The 21,280-nt window shown below is 39.7% G+C and overlaps 1 protein-coding gene across 1 annotated transcript; it reads right to left on the bottom strand.

Annotated features, from left to right (window-relative positions):
- Window positions 1–15,386: 15,386 nt before the first annotated feature.
- On the bottom strand, window positions 15,387–15,917 carry LOC104455722 (NEP1-interacting protein-like 2). Its single transcript, XM_010070465.1, has one exon. It carries the CDS (start codon window positions 15,915–15,917, stop codon window positions 15,387–15,389), a length of 531 nt encoding a protein of 176 aa, XP_010068767.1.
- Between the last annotated feature and the right edge of the window lie 5,363 nt (window positions 15,918–21,280).

The following is a 21,280-nucleotide window of genomic DNA, read 5'->3' as shown; positions in this document are numbered from 1 at the left end:
GTGAATTAAAATGCTAAGTTGTTACCGTTGAACCCTCGGGTCAACAATACCCCGAGAGTCGGGATGCCCAGAGGATCGAGTGAGTCGATGCCTTGTGGATGTCCGGTGGGCTTAAATGGCTGAATGCTAGAGGTTTTTCCTCGGGAGTTTCGGGATGTCCGGTGGTATGCTAGTCGGTACGTAATTCTGGATGGCCAAGGTAACCATTTTCATGGGAGGACCTCGAGGTTTCTCGTGATGCCAAGTGGGGTACGAGATGCCTGGAGGCGTGATTCGCTCCAAATGCCCGGTGGCCTTAAATGGCTTAATGCCGGAGGCTTTCGCAATGCCTAGAGGGATGCGAATGCCGGAGGGACGCAAACATTGGTCTTCCGGGGATGAAACCCTTTTGAATAATAAAATAAATGATTCTACTATAAATGTGTGGGGTCTGGATATAAGATTGAGTGTATTGCATGGAACGAAACATGACATTTCAGTTTGGCCCTATGATTGAAATTTGTCTATCTTGGATATGTTATCATCACATGGAAGGATTTTATGATTTTGGTGCATACATATCCTCTATTTCTTGTCTTGTCTACTATACTTGAATCTGGATATTAATAGTAATGCTTGATATAGCTTGATGAATCTTTTACTACTAAGTGGTTGTACTCACCCCGTTTGGGGACTAACATTTCAGACTAAGTCAAGATACCTCTGCTACCACCGCCATCAGTAGATGGACCGAATGATTGAATATGACCATGAGGAGGAGGACAACAGAAGAATGAACTTTTGGACGCCGACACTGATCGATGGATTTTAAGTATACGACTGTTGGAAAAGATGTCGGTCATCTTTTGAAGTATAGCCGAGTATAGAAGACTACGGCATTTTGGTGTACCGACTAAAGATGTCCATCTAGTTTTATGTGAATAAAAGTGTTTGGCTTATTACCTATAAATGTGTTTAGTTGGTGCGTATCGTTTTCTGAATATAAGGAAGGGAGTTGATGGATGTGCTTCCGCTATAGAAATTGCATAGGGACCGATTGAGTGATATAAACCCTCAGGACTTATGGACCCACTATAATTTTATGGTATCATAGTGACATATTATCAGGACAACTAAAAGGAAAAATCGAACTGTGGCAACCCTGACGGATCGAGGGCCATTCATGGGTGCCACATTAGGTATTTAAGTCCATACATATCTCATGTTTAAAGCAACACATTTTAATTTTTAAGATTCATATAGAATTAGGATAATTTTCTTTAAATAAAACCAAAACAAAAAAAAATGTTATTTAGGTTATATAGATTTCATAATGTGCATACTACATGTTGCGCTTTAGTTAGTGGGTCATAGGTTAATGTTTTAATATTCCTGTTGTGCAGTTTTTTTTTTTTTAAAGAAAAGCCAAAGATTAGTATTGCATTATTATGTTATTTTTTTAATAAGAATTATTAAGTCATTTAAAAGAAGAAGAAGAAAACACAAAATTCATTTATTTAGTTAATAGGTTAGTTCATAATTAATCACATTTCATGTCATCATTATTAGTGCAGGTTGCATATGTGTAATAAAAAATCATTAAAAAATCATAAAAAGAACATGCCTATAGAATTACCACGTCATACATCCCATATCATTTAGCACATGTATATTTAGGGTTATGTAAATTAGAATGCACACATATTGTAATGACTTAAATTATGTCACATGAATTGCATCTCATATGTTATTAAAGTAAAACTCATGCATATCAAATTTAGATTAAGATTGCATATAATTAACATTTAAAAAAAAGAAAAAGAAAAATTAGGTGTCATGTCATTTAGAAATCATGTTTAAGGCATGCATTTTGATTAGCATTCTTGTTAGTTTTTCTTTAGAGAGTGGACCTTAATCAAGTTGTAGTTTATAATTTCTTACAATTTATCACTTCAGTTGATTGAATGTTATTTCATTGATTGTGCACCCGCATGACCACCATTTGCATGTTAGTAGCTTAGGTTAAAATTAATCAAGACTACCTGCAAAATATTTTTTAAATTAAAATGACAAGGTACCGTAAGGGCGTTAGATTTTTCTAGCGTAACTATGTCCCCGGACCTATTGAATCTCTAGTTCGCAAAAGTAAAGTGTTCTCACATACTTTACTTGGGTTTCTAACCAACCTTAATTGGTTAGTGGTAGCTCCAAATTGAGTATAATTGCATGTTTAAATGAGTTAATTTATTAGTATCAAGTCGCGATTTGTAGGATTTGGGATGGTTCGTGCCAAGTCTTCGGACTTAATAATCCAATAACATTCTTTGAATAATTCACTCTCGGGAAGGTCGCGACACGGACCTAGCAGAAGAGGCAATTTTGAACCTCTTCTTGGTATAGCTGGGGGAACTGCCACATGAAAGTTGAATATGAATTGATCTAAATAAAAATACTCCGAAGAAAACCAAAAAAATATCCAATACTGCTTCCAGCTGTTCTCAATTAGCATCGGAAGGCAAACCAAATAGGCCCCAATGATCAAAGACCATGCTAGGATGCTGAGAGATCTCAAAGGACTTAAAGACAATCCAAAGCTTCTTGTTGGGAATAACGGATCCCCGAAAACCGGATTCGACACTAAATCGAACCTTTAAAGCAATGCGGAAGACGAAGCCCGGGAATAACACGTATCACCGATCGTAAAGCACACCGCGGATTCGAGCGTACCTTGTTAGCCACATATTAGACACCAATGCCGATAAGAGGAAGCGAAACTGGCCCTGTTCGATTCGATGACGCCTTGAAGGGAAGGAGAACGTGCCTTGTGCTTACTGTTCCTTTTGGAGGGAGAGAGAGCGTTGGGAGAAGACGTACGTTCGTTTTCTGTTTTCGACCGGTGTCATCTCTCTCTCTCTCTCCTCCCTTTTATACTTTCTCCCATCCACGGGCCCTATTCCCGTGGGCCGGGCCTTTTGGGCCCAGCATGGGCGGACGGGCCTTAAGCCCATCACCAATTAAAACCATCATCTCCCACTCGCACATGGTAGGCTGAACAGGATTCTCTTTACCTCTCTTCAACATTCATACCGGTGAATAATCCGTGCGACTAGCATACTTTGAGAACTCGTTGCTATACATCTGTTAGGAATATATAGCAGCTCATAATGGGCGTCACACTCCGAGTAGATTTAGTATGCAGTACCCTAGATCGATTGATCACATTTATATCTCTCTTGATCTCTTTTAAACAATGATATATATATATATATATATATATATATATTGTATTCACAATTATGATTATCCCAAAGACAGTCATAATTGGTTAACCGGTGAATACAAAACTACAATGTGATTCTCCAAAATCGATCTTCCTCTTTCCTTCAAACTCTCAATTTCAGTTCACCTTGTTTTTCTAGAAATGCCCCATTAGATCGAATCAACTCATGACCATTGGCAACATCCTAAGATAGCAAATATTAAATAGAAATCTTGAGAATAAGTAAGAGTCATAAGAGGACTAAAAATTGAGGAACTCTTTTCCTCAAGAGTCTCACACGTCATAAAAGTTGAGATCAAACTTTTTGCCACTCTTATTGGTCGTCTCATGCATACGTAGTATGAAATACGTATTACGGTATTAACTCCTTTCCCATGGAGCATATGTCTACACCTTTCAATACCGTACAGATGATAGTTCAGACATACCCAATGTCTAACTTGAGTTCACATATCTACTCATTCACAAAATTCATCATAACTCACATCTGGCATCATAGACAGATAAAGTAAAATATGTGGGGTATTTTACTTTCGGACATAGTAAGTATTATGTCCTCATCTTAACACCCAGTTAATGCGACATACGTATTTTAAGCTTGAGTTCTCGATTATCACCTAGATAATAAGCTTTAAAAACAGTCTCATCTCTATTTATCACACAGTAAATAGAGGCGATTACCCGTGTGAGTGGGCTAATCTTATTTCTGTCCGACATACTTCCTCAACTTAAAATAATGCACTGAGCATTAAGATGCATAAAGATCAAACAAAGATTCATAGGCATCAATGATGAAAACACAAATTCATCAAATGTGAACACTTAGGGAAATTACAATATTCAGTACATAGGTATTGAATATGGCCACAAAACACATCTCTAGGTATTGGCTTTATCATAGGATCTGCTACCATTCTATGCGTAGTATGTACTATAAGTTCACATCTTTTCGTGCAATCATATCATTGACAAAGGTATACTTGGTATCTATATGTTTGGTCTTGTCATGATATTTTGGATTTTTGGTGTACGCTTTTGCTGCTTGGCTATCACAGTTAAGGAACAATGAATCTGCAGTACTTCAAATAACACCTAAATGATCCAATAATCTCTTAAGCCAAACATCTTCTTTTATTGCTGCTGATAATGCCACGAACTCAGTTTCCATCGTGGACAAGGTTATACACTTTTGTTTCTTACTACTCCAACATATGGTGCCATTATTCGGTAAGAAAACAAACCCAGAGGTAGATTTTCTGTCATCTAAATCTCCTCTCCAATCAGCATCAGAATAGCCTTTGAGTTGCAGATCCTTTCCATAATAACTCAACATATAATCAGCAGTCCCCTTTAGATACACATCATAGCGCACATTAAGCTCCCAATAGCACTAGCATAAGGAATATATTTCATTTGTTCCTTCTCTTGTGGAGTCCTTGGACACAGTCTATGGCTCAATCTTTTACCTTTTGCAATAGGAGTGTCAATGGGTTTACAATCCCATATCCTTCAATTCAAAATTGGAAGACAACCAACTTTTGACAGCATTGACAAGCTCCATATTGCTTCCGGCAATTAGTATATCATCAACATATAATGATATGATCACAAATTGATCCTTGGATCTTTTGATATATACACAATGGTCCTCATCAATCATCGTAAAATCATATGCCATTATGGCATTATGAAAACGTATATACCATTGTCTTGATGATCGCTTAAAACCATATATCGACCTCAAAAGTCGACATACTTTTCTTCTTGGCCTTTCACTATGAAACCAGCAGGTTGTTCCATATATGTTCATTTCTCTAATTCTCCATTGAGGAAAGCAGTCTTTACATCCATTTGATGTAACTCAAGATCCATACTAAACACTATTGCCAGAATTATGCGAATCAAGGTAAATCTCACTACAGGAGAAAATGTATATTCATAATCAATTCCTTCCTGTTGATTATACCCATTCGCCACAAGGCGAGCCTTATGCCTTTCTATCGAGCCATCAGCCTTTTGCTTTATTTTTTAGAACCCACTTGTTCCCAATAGCTCTACGCCCTTTTGGGAGATCAACCAATTCCCATACTTGGTTTGATTTCATTGACTCCATTTCCTCTTTCATTGCATAAATCCATTTTTCCTTATTAAGGCAATTCAGAGCCTCATTAATATTTCTTGGATCATCCTCATCTTGTGGAGTAATTATAAAAGTGGCGACTTGTTCGCCGTATGGGAGATAGTACACTTAGCACATCATTCCCAATTATGCTCCCACTCGGATTAGATAATGACGATATCATCTCATCATGTGGTTATAATTGAGAATGAGTTGAATTCAATTCATCACTTCTCATATTACTCCCACTTGGACGAACTCCACTAATATCATTATCTTGATCCAAGGTTTCAAATAGAGGAAGATTACTCCCTATTTCGCCTTCTTAGGAAATTCATCCACTAAGAATGTGACATCCCGTGATTCAAATTCAGTTATACTCCCACTTTCTTACTCACCTATAAACACATACCCTTTCGAGTGTTCGAAGTATCTCATGAAAATACTCTTCTTTCATTTGGGACCATATTTCCCAAATTTGTGAGAGGATTCATTATAGGCAGCACAATCCCATGACTTAAGAAAACGTAAGTCCGGTTTTCTACCTGTCCATAACTCATATGGAGTGGAACTAACTGATTTGGAAGGCACCCGGTTAAGTATATAGGCAGCAGTTAACAATGTATCACTCCAAAAAAGTTATATGTAAGTTAGCATGCGCCATCATGGACCCAACCATTTCCAGTAGGGTTCTGTTTCTTCTCTCTGCAACACCATTTTGTTAAGGAGTATATGGAATAGACAATTGTATTTCTATTCCTTTTCATCACATTATTTTCTGAACTCATCAGATAAATATTTTCGACCTCGATCGGATCTCAATACTTTTATTTTCTTGTCTAATGATTTTCTTCCAAGTTCACAAACCTTTTGAAACAACTTAATGCTTCAGATTTATGAGAAATCAAATAGACATATCCGAATCGAGTATAATCATCTATAAAAATGATGAAATAAACAGCCACATGCCTTCCTCTCACATTCATTGAACCACAGACGTCAGAATGAATTAAATGCAGAGGAAATTCAGCTCTTTTATCTTTTCCAAATGGTTTCCTTGTCGTTTTCCCTACTAGGCAATGCTCACATATGGGCAAATCGACTTTTTCAATGTTGCCCAACAAGCCCTCTTTGGCTAGTCTATTCATACGTTGTTGACCAATATGACCAAGTCTAGCATGCGACATAATCACATCATTATCATATGAATTTGGAAACGTGAAACAAGGGAATAACAAATATTGACATCACCACAGTCAACATATAGTACAATGAAACCATCTAGAAAATGACCACAACCATAGTAGTTTGTATCCAAATACAAATCTACACCTCTATTATGGAAGTTCATATAAAAAACAAGTTTAACCAACACCAAAACAGACGTTAAATTTCGACGAATCTCTAGAGCATATGGAACGTCATGTAGGAACAAGATGCGTCCACCATGCATGTTCAATTGGCAAGTGCCAATCCCTTTAACTTCATTTCTGGAGTTATATCCCACATAGATCCACTTAGTTCCAATCGGTATCGTCGGAATTCCACGAAGGATTCTCTATCTTTCGCTACATGGTCTGTCTTTCCTGAATCTACAGTCCACAAAGGATTGGATTCATCAATAATTCAGAACTTGAACATAATCAAAGTTCTCAAATGTACAAGAGGTGTTTACCTTTTTCGGCTTACAACAGTTGCGAGCATAGTGACCTTTTCTTGTCACAATTGTAACACCTCACACTTGACTTTTCTTCACTTGAGGACGTTTTCCTCTTTTGTGTTGGTTAACTCTTGATTTCTTACAACAAGGACTTGATCCTTCGTATTCCCACATATTGAACGAATCAATACGCTTGCACTTAGAGCTCAAAGCCCTTTCTGAGCTAGGACCAGCATAGCCAATGTCTATTTTCGGCTCAAATGCCGATAGGCAGTCCTCTACTAGCTCAAGGTGGCGCACAGCATCCTCTAGATCTTCCATAATATGGTCAAGAGATTCTAGTGCTTCTAGCTTTTCCAGCACATATTGAATCTTTATATTCAATATTCCACAATTGTTGCCGTTCATATCAGCAATTACGTTCTTAGTTGCTGAAACCATCGATCTGAACACATCAGACTTATATGCACGAATAATTAATGCCTATCATTTATGCATCCATTTTGCACAGACCCATCATATTAATGAACAATTTCAAGTAAGGTTTTAGAATAAAAAAGTCACTACGTTTCCAATCATCCTCCAAAAATCCTAACTTAAAACTATCATTAATATGATTGTCATATGCAAAATCAATTCTATGAAGCTACAAAAACTTCTAAACTACCCACAGCTAATTACCCACAACATAATACAACAATCCATTACACTAAGTAATATACACAAAAGAAAATATCAACATAGAAAAAGATATTCACACTCAATATCATCTCAAAACTAATCTAAGAAATAATTAGGGAATGTTCCTTCTAATATATCAGTCAAAATATATGAGATTTTTGAAGGCACATTTGCCAATCATGGAATTTTTTTGGAGAACTTTCATGTCGCCTCCAATGCGCATTCACTCTGCGCCATGTGGCGCTCAATCTAAGGGTTGGAGTTTTGGTTAACTCAATCCTATAGTACTCTCTAACAAAAGCTACCACTAGCCTCCTATAATCCGGGACCACGTTGACCTCCCATAGCCGATCTAACACTGCTTGCCATTCAGGTGGAAGAGTGTTTATCAAAACCGGCACCTTCTCAAAATCCAACATAAGATAACCATTCCAGATGATTTCCTGTATCATCTGATTGACCTTGACCACGTGTGATACTAAATCACCGTCATGCCACCGATAATCAGCTAACTCTTTTATCAGCCATTTCAGTCTAGCTCTTCCTTCGTCCGTTCTCGGGATTGCAGGTATCATTGCATAACGCATCATAGTTCCTGCAACAAATGCAGAACCAATAAATGGATCACTTATAATCCACAATAAACAAAATGGAAAATACATAATTTTCCATGATTCATGCAACAAATGCAGAATAAAAAATGGATTACCTCTAACCCACATAGACATAATTGAAAAAAGAAACAAATTCCTTTCTTTTTTTTTTCGATCAACGGTCAAAGTCAACGGTCAACGGCCGTCGGTTAACGGTCGCCGGTCGTCGGACGTCGGACCGATCGGACCGGTCGGACCGGACGGGCCGGTTCGGGCAAACCGACGGCACGTGCCGCGCGCGTGCGCTGGCTGCCGCGGTTCGAGTCGAGTCGGGTCGCCGGCCGGTGATCGCCTGGCAAAACGTCGTCGTGCTGACGTCACCCTAGCGGTTACTGACCGTTAGGTGATGTCATGCTGACGTCAGCACGCGTCGGTCCGCGGACCGGCGCATGCCGGTTCGCCAGCCGGCGGCGAGCACGTGCCGGTTCGCTGACCGACGGGTGTGTCGCACGCGCTGGGCGAGCCAGAGCTTCCGAGCGCGTCGCGCCCACGCGCATCGGCTTTTGGCCGCACGTGTGGGCGCATGCGGCGTCTCCCGGCGGCACACGACATGTCGCCGGACTCGCCTCGACGACCCCTTTATCCATATGCTTTCAGAATTTGATTTTGACTTACGAAAACTATTAAAAATGGCTGAACAGTGCTCGGGTGTCGGGATTTCTCGCCCCGATCCGTGCCAGCCGATTTTCTTCGCGAAAATTCAATCAAAAAACATCAAACAGGTCGGGAAAACGTGAACTAGGGCTCTGATACCAATGTTGGGAATAACAGATCCCCGAAAACCGGATTCGACACTAAATCGAACCCCTAAAGCAATGCGGAAGACGAAGCCCGGGAATAACACGTATCACCGATCATAAAGCACACCACTGATTCGAGCGTACCTTGTTAGCCACAGATTAGACACCAATGCCGATAAGAGGAAGCGAAACTGGCCTGTTCGATCCGATGACGCCTTGAAGGGAAGGAGAACGTGCCTTGTGCTTACTGTTCCTTTTGGAGGGAGAGAGAACGTTGGGAGAAGACGTACGTTCGTTTTCTGTTTCCAACCGGTGTCATCTCTCTCTCTCCTCCCTTTTATACTTTCCCCCATCCATGGGCCCTATTCCCGTGGGCCGGGCCTTTTGGGCCCAGCATGGGCGGACGGGCCTTAAGCCCATCACCAATTAAAACCATCACTTCTAACCATATCTAAAAAAAAAAAAAAAATCAAAGACATTCAGAAAACTAAAAAAGATGAACGTAAAAATTCCCTGGATGCTCGAATTATGTCCATGTGCTGGAAAGAAAATCACAATCGCATAGTCTGTGGAGGATCATAACACATGGTATCCGTGATATGATAGAAACTAACCAAAACCGACTGGCTCAGGTCGTCAGTCCAAAGTCCATTACTCTGCCCCAGGCATGGACCCATATTTTCCTGGAAAATGCTGAGATAACTATGCCGTTAGCTTTGAATAGGAATGGCCAAACCTCAGCCGCATATTTTCCATCTTCAAATTGGGAGATTTACTTAAAAGGTTTTCATTTTTATTATGTAAAAATACGTTTTCCAAAGCAGGTCACGATCAAATTTGTTGAGAAAATATTCAAACAAAAGTTCAGATTGTCTGGAATGATTCATATGGAGACTTATAAAATAGATCTTCTTATCAAAGTGATAATATTCAAATAATAAGAAATATATGAAGAACTCAGTTACAACTATTAAAATAATGGATATTGGATAAGAAAAAGATTCAATGAATATTGTTGCCAAATAAATAAATAAATTGATAACTTAAAAAAATTGGAATGTAATTATCTTGTATATTTTGAATTTCCGATTATTGTAAGATTTTGTAATCGGATACGTCATAAATGTGGAGAAAGGTTCGTTAATCTTTTTTTTTTTTTTTTTACTACAAAAAAGTAAGAGGTATTCATTGTTGTCAAATTTTAGTTTGTATCTATATATTTTTAACATATAATGCTTAATTTTTTTCTTCTAATCTTGTTAAGATGGAAGGAGTTCACACCGAAAGCAACTTCACTAATGAAAATAATGGTGGTGATGAAGATGAAATCAACAATGCAACTAAAGATGCTACTGATGAAAATGTCACAACACAAGATAATATGCAATTTTTTTTCATCTATTAAATTTAATAAATCTATAACAATTTCTATACTTGTATTTATTTATATTTTAGTATCTATTTTTTTTATTTCTTCATATTTAAGAAAATTGATTTTTGTGAATCCTCTTATGATTTTGTCTCTCAATTTGAGTTTGCAATAAGTAAACATATAAGTAAAAAAAAGAAAAAGAAAAGGAAACGCACGATCAAAAATTGAAACCGGTTCGGGAAGTCGAGAAAGGGCCTACATGGTAACATTTCTATTTCTTCCAATTTCTGTTCTTTTGGTAAAACTTTTGTTCCCGAGAATAGATTTGGAACAAAAACAAGGAAAAAAAAAGTAGATTCTTATTCCCGGAACAATTTCTAGAAATAAGCTAATTTTCTTTTTTTTTTTTTTCTTTTGTTTTTCTTGCTTGCTACGGCCTTAGGTGGCCGCCGCCAACACTCGCCACCTTTGGCCAGCTACGGCCATCGTCGGCCAACCGCAGCCCCACTAACGACGATGGGTGGTGGCGGTTGACAGTCCGTGAGCAAGAATAAAAAACAAATAAATAGAAAAAATAAAAAATCATATCAAACACATTTCTATTCTTTTTCTATTTCAAAAATAAAAATTTTGGGTGGTTACCAAATACATTATTTTACTCAAAAATTATCCTACGAGTAGAAATAGAAAAGAACTATTTCTAAAAATAAACTGTTTCCCGGCCAAGAAGAATTATCATACACACCCGAAGTCTACTGATTTCCAAAAAACATGTTTGTGGCTTCCCTTTGATCGTCAGACCGTCACTTTGTAAAGGATGGTCATGCTAGCTGCTCCCTATTTTCCTAAGCTTTCTTTCCAGATGTGCGCGCATTAGTTTTGACTAAAATAACAAGGAGACACGACGCGGCCCGACCCAACATCATGTGGTCCAAGACAGACCGATTTTCTGGACCTCAGATTTTGCATGTTTATTTCAAGGATTGTAGGTGGATAGGGACGGATCCGACATACTGTTTTGCTGCTTCAGTCGTTGTACTGGAGCAAATGGGGTGCATACGAAGGATAGGATTCAATAAGATCGGTCTTTTGATATTATGCGTTGCTTGACATCACGAACTTCTAACCTTTTTCGTGGCAAAAAATAAGTGAATACGAAAATAAAGACAACGAACATCTTAAATGAAAAATACAAATTAGGAACTTTTATAACCTTGTAGGGATTTTTTGCAAGCGTTCTCTTCCTTGGCCGCAACAGAACAACGTTAGCATTATGTTTCAGCAACAGTTTTGTCGTGCAAGTCAGAAACGCTTAAAGATTACCGCCCCACATCTTTTGTTGTACTTCGATTTACTTGCGACTGTATACACCCACACATTTCCTTAAAAATTTAAAGCTTTTAGATATATGGTTGTCGAATATGATCTAATAATGTATGGCATGAATACGAACTCTGATAAGCCCTCCTGGTTTTGTGGATGTGCCGACGACTCTAGCTACTTTAACTGTTAATTTTCACGGTTGTCTGTCTTACGTGGTTATGCCACCTCCCATCTGCTGCACTTATGCGAGCCAGCTAACACGCGAGAAAGGGCGCAACTGGCTCAGTGGAATATTTCGATTGCACTGACACTTGTACCTCCACATGGCAAGCACAAGCACTGCAATACTCGATAGAGGCGATCATCACGCTCGATTAGGAGTCTAGGACTGGACCCAAGATTGGCAAGCTGAACTTATGTAAGGCCTTTGCCTATGTAAGGCCTTTGCCCAAGTTCGCCCAGTTATCTTCTGGGATTGGGTAGCTCAAGCTGACCACCTGCCTTTGGATTATCGTTGATCCATGGCCTCGTCCCTTCCCGTGCCCATCCCTACAAATGCAGTACAGTTTTGGTGACGAGCTCATTAGTCTCAAGCCTTAGCCTCACAAATGAATTGAGTCATTATAATTCAAACCGAGCATTTTGCAATGGATGAACAATTATTATTGTTAGAGGTAATTTTTCCCTTGATTCTGATTGTATATTTTTTAGGATTGTGCATTATCTTCCTTGATTAATCCTAACTGATTGTACTTGATATCGTACTATTTTGTAGTCATCATGCAATGACTATAAATAAGCTCATGTACTTTCTTTATTAACATATTGAATTGTAAAAAAAAGTTCATATTTATCTCTTTTCGCAATGCACAACTAAGTGTGCATGCGACTCCGCCAGCAGCCAATTGCATGGACTTGGTGGCTCTTGCTTCTTCACTGAGTCCACAACTTTACTTGTTTGAGACGTTTTGGAATACAAATATCAGCACCAGACTCATTGTCCTTAGACGAACCAAATCCTAAAATATCATTGACGATGACATAGACTACATTGCTCTCGTTTCTTCAACAAGTCCATAGTTTCAGCCGCAATTCTAGACTTTTCTGCTCTCTCTTTTTTTTTTTTTTTTTGAAAAATAGATATCGCCATCGGATTCATCACCATCTAACGAGCCAGATCCTTAAAATTTTGTTGACAACATCATCTTGTATAGGGTACATAGCTCTCATTTCTTTGCCAAGTCCATAGCTTCAGTTGCTATTCGAGACTTTTTTGCTATTCGTTTTGAAAAATAGATATCGCCACTCGCCTTTAGACGAGCTAGACCCTATAGCCAACATTGAATTGCCCACCCAAGCATTATTATGATTTTATTTTGGTTTCATACTTTTGAGTATGGGGATATTAGAGATACTTAAGATATTTTCTAGAGATATTTAAGATATTTTTCATATATATTGTAATTGTGCATATAAGGTTAAAATTCACAAACCACATTGCATATTATGTTAAAGTTTAGGAATCACATTGAATAGATTAAAAGTTCGAGGATTAGTGCACACTGAAGGTGCATTTGATAACCATTCTATTCCAAGGAAAAAATTCTGATCAGAAATTATTCTTTTGTATTCTGTTCCTAGGAACAATTTTTAAGCATTTTAAGACGTTTGATAACTGTTCAAAATTTTTACTCTTAGTATAGAATTGTGTTTGATACCGTTCTCAAAATTTCTAATCCAAATAATTTCCTTTTAATTTTTAAATAATTTTATTACTTTTTTTCTTATTTTCTTTTCTTTCTCTTCGTCTTATTCAAGCTTTGGCCGAGTGCCAACCAGGGGATGATCGGCGATCGGCCAGATGAGGGCTGGCAATCTCGCCGACCCCAGGGAGGCCACGGCTTGTTGGTCTCTAACAAGGCCACGTCTTGTCGGCCAAGCCTTGCTGGTAGCTAGGTGAGGTCGAGCCTTGCCTAACCATGGCTTGGCTAAGCCTCACCAATGGTTGGACGTGCCTTCGGCGAGCTTCTTGGCCCTGGCCAGGCGTGCCTCTAGTGAGCTTGTTGGATCTCGCCCAACAGGTTGGCGGTGGTGGCTGATGACGGCGATAGTGGAAGAAGAAGAGAGGGGGAAGTAGAACAATAAGAAAGAAGAAAAAAAGAAAAATAAGTTGGCTTTAATTTTGAAATTGTTCTTGAGAACAAAAAATCAACTTTTTCTACTCCTTGATTTTGTTCCAATCTCGAGAACAAATTTATTTCTGGAAACAAAAATTTTACCAAACGGATTTCTATTCTAAATCTATTCTCGGAAACAAAAGAATAAAAAAATTTATTATTTGGCTGATTGCCAAACGCGCCCTAAGCCAAAAGTTCAGAAAACGTTTGTGTCATTTTCTCTAAGTAGAAAGTTTTTTTGATTTTAGGGCATTTTTCTGCAAAGAACTCGACGTCTTTGTTCAAAACCGATCATGGTGTGACAAATATGATGCATAACTTGGATGGACGGATGGAAAAACGCCATGCTTCGAAAGATTTCTGGAAATGTTTTTTTTTTTTTTTTTTTTGAGTCAAGACGGCCTCAGTTTAGTCATGTTTTGAAACCCAATGGAAGATCGAAGTGAATCGATGCTAATTTCGGACAAACGAAACCAAATCAAATTAAGTATTTGTTTAGGGCTGAATTTGTGGGTTCGGTCAAGCTCAAGACTGATCTAATAAAGAATCAAATCGAATGCTCAGCTCTTTAAAATATCCTACGTTCCTTAACAATAGGGCTTATATGTTCTATATATATGTCTCTCTTCACCTATTTACTTAAGCATTTAGGTTGGACTTTTCAGCAAGCTCAATGACTAATTAATTAGTCAATTGACCGAAACAACCCCAAAAAACTTAAAGAAAATCTTATAAAGACAATATATACTTGGATTGATATAACGTTGCACTCTATCTAGAAAAAAATTCCAGACTATACATTCGCAAATTGTCAAGGTTCGTTAAGCCTTTCTCATGCTGAAGACGGGCGAAGCTTGAATAAGTAACTAAAGATGGTAGGTGAGATGCTTCGTTCGTTCGCAACCAATTTTATCAGAAGCAGATTTTCATGAGCCAAGGCCGCCAGCATTATTCATTGCTTTTCCTCAACTTTTCGAGGGAAATATACGTGGAGCGTGCTTAAGTATACAGATGCAGGAAATGCCACAGATTTAATCTTTGGATCATGGTAATCTCTGTTTAAAAGTCTACATGGAGCGATGATAACTTCAGAAGTTCATCTTCTTGAGGTTCATCTGCTAAAAAGATGCATCGAAAAGATCATGAGCCGATACTCCTTAAAGCGAACAAAACCATAGACAAAAAGAAAGCATTTAAACTCAGTCTACTACAACATTATTTCATTTAACGTGAGTCGAGGTTCACGACAACCCCGCTCTCTGTCCCATGAAAATACCATACATGCCATTCGCAATTGTACACAGAAATCGTGATCGATTGTACGCATGGGGTCGGCCCGCTTTCAATATTCGAGGGAAAAAAGCACTCCGGCCATTAGGGTAACTTCATATCACTTCTGCAGTCATCGTAGCCACCACGTTTCGCGGTCGCCACGGGAACCAAGGTCGCAGAACGCGAAGGATATGACCTCGGCCCCGACATCAGCGATGACGCTCATGCTCGCCTGGAGAGCCACGAACCTGCGGCACAGAGGGCACGTCGCGTTCTTGTAGCCGAGCCACTGGTCCATGCAGGCCCTGTGGAAGACATGGTCGCAGCAATTTAACTCCCTCACCTCTTCCCCGACCCTGACCTCGCACAGGCACACCGAGCACTCCGTGGGCGGTCCCCTGCCGTACTGGGCCGTGCCGAGCCTGTGGATTATTGCTAAGGCTCCTGGCTCGCCATGGCCATGCGAGTGGCCGAGGACGGAGGACCTGAGGGAGTAGTCCAAGGCCCATTTGAGCGGCCCGACGAGGGCGGACAGGCGATCTGCCACGGCGGCTTTGAGAGGGAGGAGCTTGGGGACATTGCGAGGGAGGGAGGAGGAGATCGCCCAGAGCGCGCCCAAGAGTGCGAGGGGAGAGAGGGTGAAGATGAGTGAAGAAGACATGGTTTGTCGCAAGAAAATGACGAGGAAGCTTCAATTGGAACGTGTGTCTCTTCCGTCGTTGAAGAGGCCGTGCGTGTGCCCTTTTATAGACGAAGATCACTCGGCTGTAAATTGCGAAACGAGAGTGACGTTGGACGTGCATTAACTTTGATACGAAATCGATAGCTTAAGTTATACGACATATATAGTCATGAATGTATTAAGGATGAGTATAATTCCAGACCAGAGAGTTGGATTGGTGCCCGCCAATCTAGTTCTAGGTTTCATAATATGTAAGATAGATTTCAAATTCCAAAACTACCTAGAACTAGAGCAAGTCTTTATATTTTTCTTGCTTCATGTTTTTGCGCGATTCTATGGCATTCCACGGTGAGTAATCTAAAACCACTAGTCTAAGTTTTCATTTTTGGTGATGTCTATGTGTGAAACTTTTACTTTATGAATATTTCATAATTTTCGTGTGTCTAATATGAGTTATGATATCAAATGATTATTAACTACAATCGTTCAATTAAGAGTACAAATGGAATCTAGATAGACTTTAATATTTGCGATAGGGTAGGTTCTAAGTTCCTAGGTATGTAGGATATGTTTCATGTTCCAAAAATTATGGAATCGGATTTCAAATTTTAGGTGGAAGGAATTTGAAGCCGCTTATCCCTAGCATGTACAATTTTAGTGCACTAGTTTTAGATATTTTCATTAAATTGTCACCATTTAAGAAAAATGAAGAACTTGTCTCCTGGTACATGGTAGATCGGGCGACCAGAGATTTTGGATCCAACATATGGTTGTGCTCTGCTCACGGTTCAATTCACGGTTGGCCAAAGTCTAAGTAAGAAAATCCTCAGGAACTAAAGTGAGCAATCATCCTCGTATGCTGGCGCAGTGATTAAGACGTTTGGGTAAGAGGGTTTTGAGTTCGATTCATCCACCATTGCCGATTCCTTAGACTTTGGAGCAGCTCTCAAGGAGTCCCGGACTGGCAGCGGGACTCTATGAATTACCCGGTGTCGTGCGGATGGAGAGGACCACAACACTCGATGATTAAGCGATAACCAATTGGCATCGGACACGCCATATAAAAACAGATGAGCCGCGTAGAAGAGAGGGGGAAGTTACATGACGGATTGGGATGAGTTTCCTTGAGACGGAGAACATCGCTCTATTTCAGCGGCCTCCTTCCTCTATCTTTGCCTGTTTCACGTGTTTGACCCCCTTCATTAGCGAGGATGGTATGGAGAAAGAGCCTACCGTCGGGTCCCTCCTAGTCCTGGTCCCATTCCCGTCCTCGCCTGAGTGCATAATTGTGCTAATTTCTGAATGAGGTCCTGCCATCACGGGGGTTGAAGGTGTGGCCGATGCTGAACCGGAGGTCACTTTCGGGGACTTTATTTCTTGCCGGCTGCGGGATTCTTAGGAAGGACCATGGGGCGTTTGTCCTTCGCGAGCAGCCGCTTGAAACACGTTCTAGTCTGTGGGATTGTTTCTAAAGACCTCCACTTCGTTATAATATGTTCGAGGATGAAATTTCGATCCTAGGATCGAAAAATATGCTTTTTCATTAAAAGGCCGGATCATAATGTTCCACGAATTGTGTTGGTAGGGATTAGCTTAATGTACTAGAAGAAGTCTGTAGAAGAAGTCCGTATATTAACCTTGTAGTCGAAGCAACTGGGGAAAAAAAGAAGAAAAAAGGCCATGCGAGCAGCCCGACAGACGAACGTTGTCCCATCAGTTGAGGAACTGATTGAAGATATCTATATGCTTCTTCATTTTTAATCGTCGAACGCATTAGGAGATGAGACATAACGGGAAAGATATGTTTTGATCAAATGCAATCTGTTTTCATCCTATCCGACTCTGTACCGAGCGTTGGAATGACTACTTAAGCAACGACCTCTGATATTTACTGTCGTTTCCATGACGTAGGGGGTTACGTCATGGGCTGGAACATGTGTTGCACGCCGTGACGTTACTTATGCATTAAGCTCATTGGAGAGTGACTCCTTTGGCCAATCGTTCTTGGGAGCAAGCAGGAGATCATCCGGGATTTGGCCTTCTACTGTCTGGCCAAACGAAATTAAACGAGCGCGTTCACATCACTACGTCCGTAACAGCCACAGCAGCGTACGAGAAATCGTGTGGCCAGTAGTCGTCAACGAACGGCACGTGTAGCTGTCTGAGCTATGAAACACGAGGTTCCTGTTCTTTTCCTTGGCATATTTTTTCGTTCCTAATATAGGAAGACATGGCAGCTCTTTCAGCTTCGTGGATGTAGAGCCGTAGTTCCCTTTTGTTATTTGGCTTTCGTATTCCCCTGGGAGTCCCAATTCCAAAACACTTTTCATGCCATTGATCATAGGTTGCATTATCTAACAGTGCGTACCTCAAGTGGACAGCTCGTCTTTGCATTTTGATAAGGTTTCCAATGATGGACTCACAAATCTCGGACTTTCAAGTTGTGGGTTGTTGTATTTTACAATTAACATTCTAACAGCTGTGAAATTTTTATAATAATGTCTAGAGGGGTCCATCCGCATTGACCATCCTTTCAACTCAGTCATAGTTTTATACATGGAAGAAAAGGTTGGAAAAGCCTCGAATCTTTCCAACTTCGGCTAGGCTTCCAGAACATGCCATATGGCAATCCCTGGCAAATGAAGAATTCTCAAGAAACAAAATAAAAAAAGGAAAGCGCACTTTATCTTCTTCATTCTCTCTCTCTCTCTCTCTCTCTCTCTCTCCGTTGGTGTTAGCCCACAGGCACTATGTTGCCGTCGAAGCTACCTACGTCGCCACCACTGCAACCGTCGCGCCGCTGTCGTCACCACTCTTGAGCCATAGCCTCATCATCCCCTCGTCCCCGTCCACGCCCAGACGAGCCATGGCCTCGTCGCCGCCGCCGATGCACCACAAAAAATGCTGCCTTATTCGCTTTGCCGCCTCGTCACCTCCACCGGCAGAGGAGATGAGCGTGTCCTGTCTCCTCTATCGCAAAGGAGACGCGCAAATCTTGCCTCCAGTTGAATCTACAAATTAAATGAGCAATGCTACCTATAAGTTATGATTGGAAAGTCATATATAGTGTTCAATTTGAATGCTGCATATCCTCAAGTGCTTCTTTTAAATCTGAGTCGATTTAAAGTAAATCCGAGGAATAAATAATTGGGAAAACAAATTCGAATTTGTTCTTTGGTTCTACTTTAACCATAAAGTGATCGAACTTCTACAAAACAAGTTCTTCCAAAGATGGAGGAGATGTGAATGTGCAAGAGCAAACCGTGCCCGCTCCTAAGAGCAAAGAACTTCGTAATAAATGCTACTTCGATGTGGATGGCAAGGATTTTTAAAGTACTCGAAAAATAAATTCCAAGACTGGAAACTTAAAGGAATTCAAGAGACCATGTTGACATTAATGAAAATGCAAGGGGAGCTAAAGCGAAGAACGCATAAATATAAAGAAATTAAATTGCAAACCTTAGCAAGAAAATCACCGAGAAGTAAACTTCATTGGAATTAAAAAATGAATTGAAAGTTTAGATAAATTGACGCTTAAACAAGTACATTGAAATGAACACAACACTGGCATTCACAATGAACGCCATAAACAATAGTTTCGGAAGGTATTGCTTCAAAAGGAATACGTCAAAGAAAAATTCACTAAAGTTTTTGCATAGGTAAAATTCACCAGAGTTTTCGCATGAGTTTTTTTCTTGGCATCAGATTGCGTGTAGTTTGAGCGCATCTTCTTCCTTTGGGTTCTCTCCTTTTATACTCATAGGAATCCTATTCCTTTCAATGGTCCTTAAGATTCATGCGCAATCTCTTCTTTTAAGTCCTAAATGTTTCCATGATATTCTCCAATTCCATGACTTCAGCACCTCTTAAAGAGTAATAGTGTGTCCCGCAACAACTTCCTCCTATGACATGAGGTAATCCATCGGATAATTGGTTGCAATGTCAATAAAGAATGACATCATTTCCTTAAAAAAAAAAAAAAGAGAGAAAAAAAAATCCTAGGAGAAAATTCTTGAATGATGAAAAAGGTGGGGGCGGCAAGGCCGAGGAGGTGGTCATAGGGTTGGAAGTCTAGGTGTTGAAGCTAGGATTGAGAGGGGGCTGGGGGTCGAGTGTGGCGGAAGGGGTAGCAGCGATACATTGAGGTATATGGAGTGCGAGATCGAGATTGCCTTTCTCCCTTTCACGAATTGCTTCACATATCTCTTTCTCGCTTTACAACAAGACACCATTTCTTCTCTTCATTCTCTCAAGTAACAAGTCCCAAGTGGCACTCGTAGTGAAGGGCTCAACCATGGCTCACGGATACAGTTTTGTTAATCACACTTTGCTTCCATGTACCCAAAACAACCTTAAAGCCCGCCCCCCTCCCCAAAAAAAAAGGGGGCCCCTTGCCTGCCATTATTAGAAGAAGGCAATATATATATAAACAAAATAGACTTGGTGGAGAGAGAGAATGTAAGATATGGGACCCTTGACTTGGACAATTTCTTCTTGCCATCTTCTAAGGAGGGCAAACGAGGTCATTCTAGTAGTGGATTTAGAGCCACCCAAAGGGAATATTTCTCGAATTTCTTGAGAATATCTAAAAGGCAACGATGAATAATCATTGGCTCGGAATATGAATCCTTTATAAGTCAATTATTGATGGGACAAGTTTTTTTTTTTTTTTTTTTTAGCCTTACATTGACATTTGATTATGATAGTTTTGTGATGGACGGTGAATCAGGTTCATATCTCGATATTTTACATTGACTAGTCATTCTAAAACAAAAGTATTCCCTCAAAAAAATCTATGCTCGATGATACTACACTATCATCAGGTTCCTAGACAAGCTCGGCATCAGGACAAAGTCTTGGACGGCCTTGTTGGGATCTTTTTCAAGGATTTTTTTAGGAAATACGAAGAGCATTTTCCTAGGGAAGTCCTGAGTAACGATGAGGATGAAGAAAGGCGCAAGCCGCGGAAGGACGGTTTGGGCAACTTCTTTTGAACGGGCCAGGCCCAAATAATCGTCTTGGGAGAGCAACTTGGGCCCATTTTTCTGTTTGGTTTTTTGGAACGGAAGCCATTAAATCTTAGGAGACAGGATTTCTTTTCAAAAAATTTATAATGTTGTGATTATGATTAATGTTTCACCCTTTAAAATTTCACTTAGAGAGTGCATTTATTTTGTAGAAAATAAATGACTTGAAAAGTATTTTCATAAAAACGATTACTTATATCTCTTATAAAAATAAATCAACAAAAGATATTTTCGTTACCCATGAAAATTAATAAACATATATAATGGTCAATCATGAAAATATTTTCATTGAATATTATAATTAAGCAGTGGAAG

The sequence above is a fragment of the Eucalyptus grandis genome, chromosome 7 (genome assembly GCF_016545825.1).
Source record: "Eucalyptus grandis isolate ANBG69807.140 chromosome 7, ASM1654582v1, whole genome shotgun sequence".
In the NCBI taxonomy this organism is placed as follows: Eukaryota; Viridiplantae; Streptophyta; class Magnoliopsida; order Myrtales; family Myrtaceae; genus Eucalyptus; species Eucalyptus grandis.
Note: the sequence above shows the minus strand (reverse complement) of the source record. Positions and strands in the feature narration are given on the sequence as shown.

Coding starts and splice junctions, on each gene's coding strand:
- LOC104455722 (XM_010070465.1), bottom strand. CDS start 15,917: ATGTCTTCTTCACTCATCTTCACCCTCTCTCCCCTCGCACTCTTGGGC.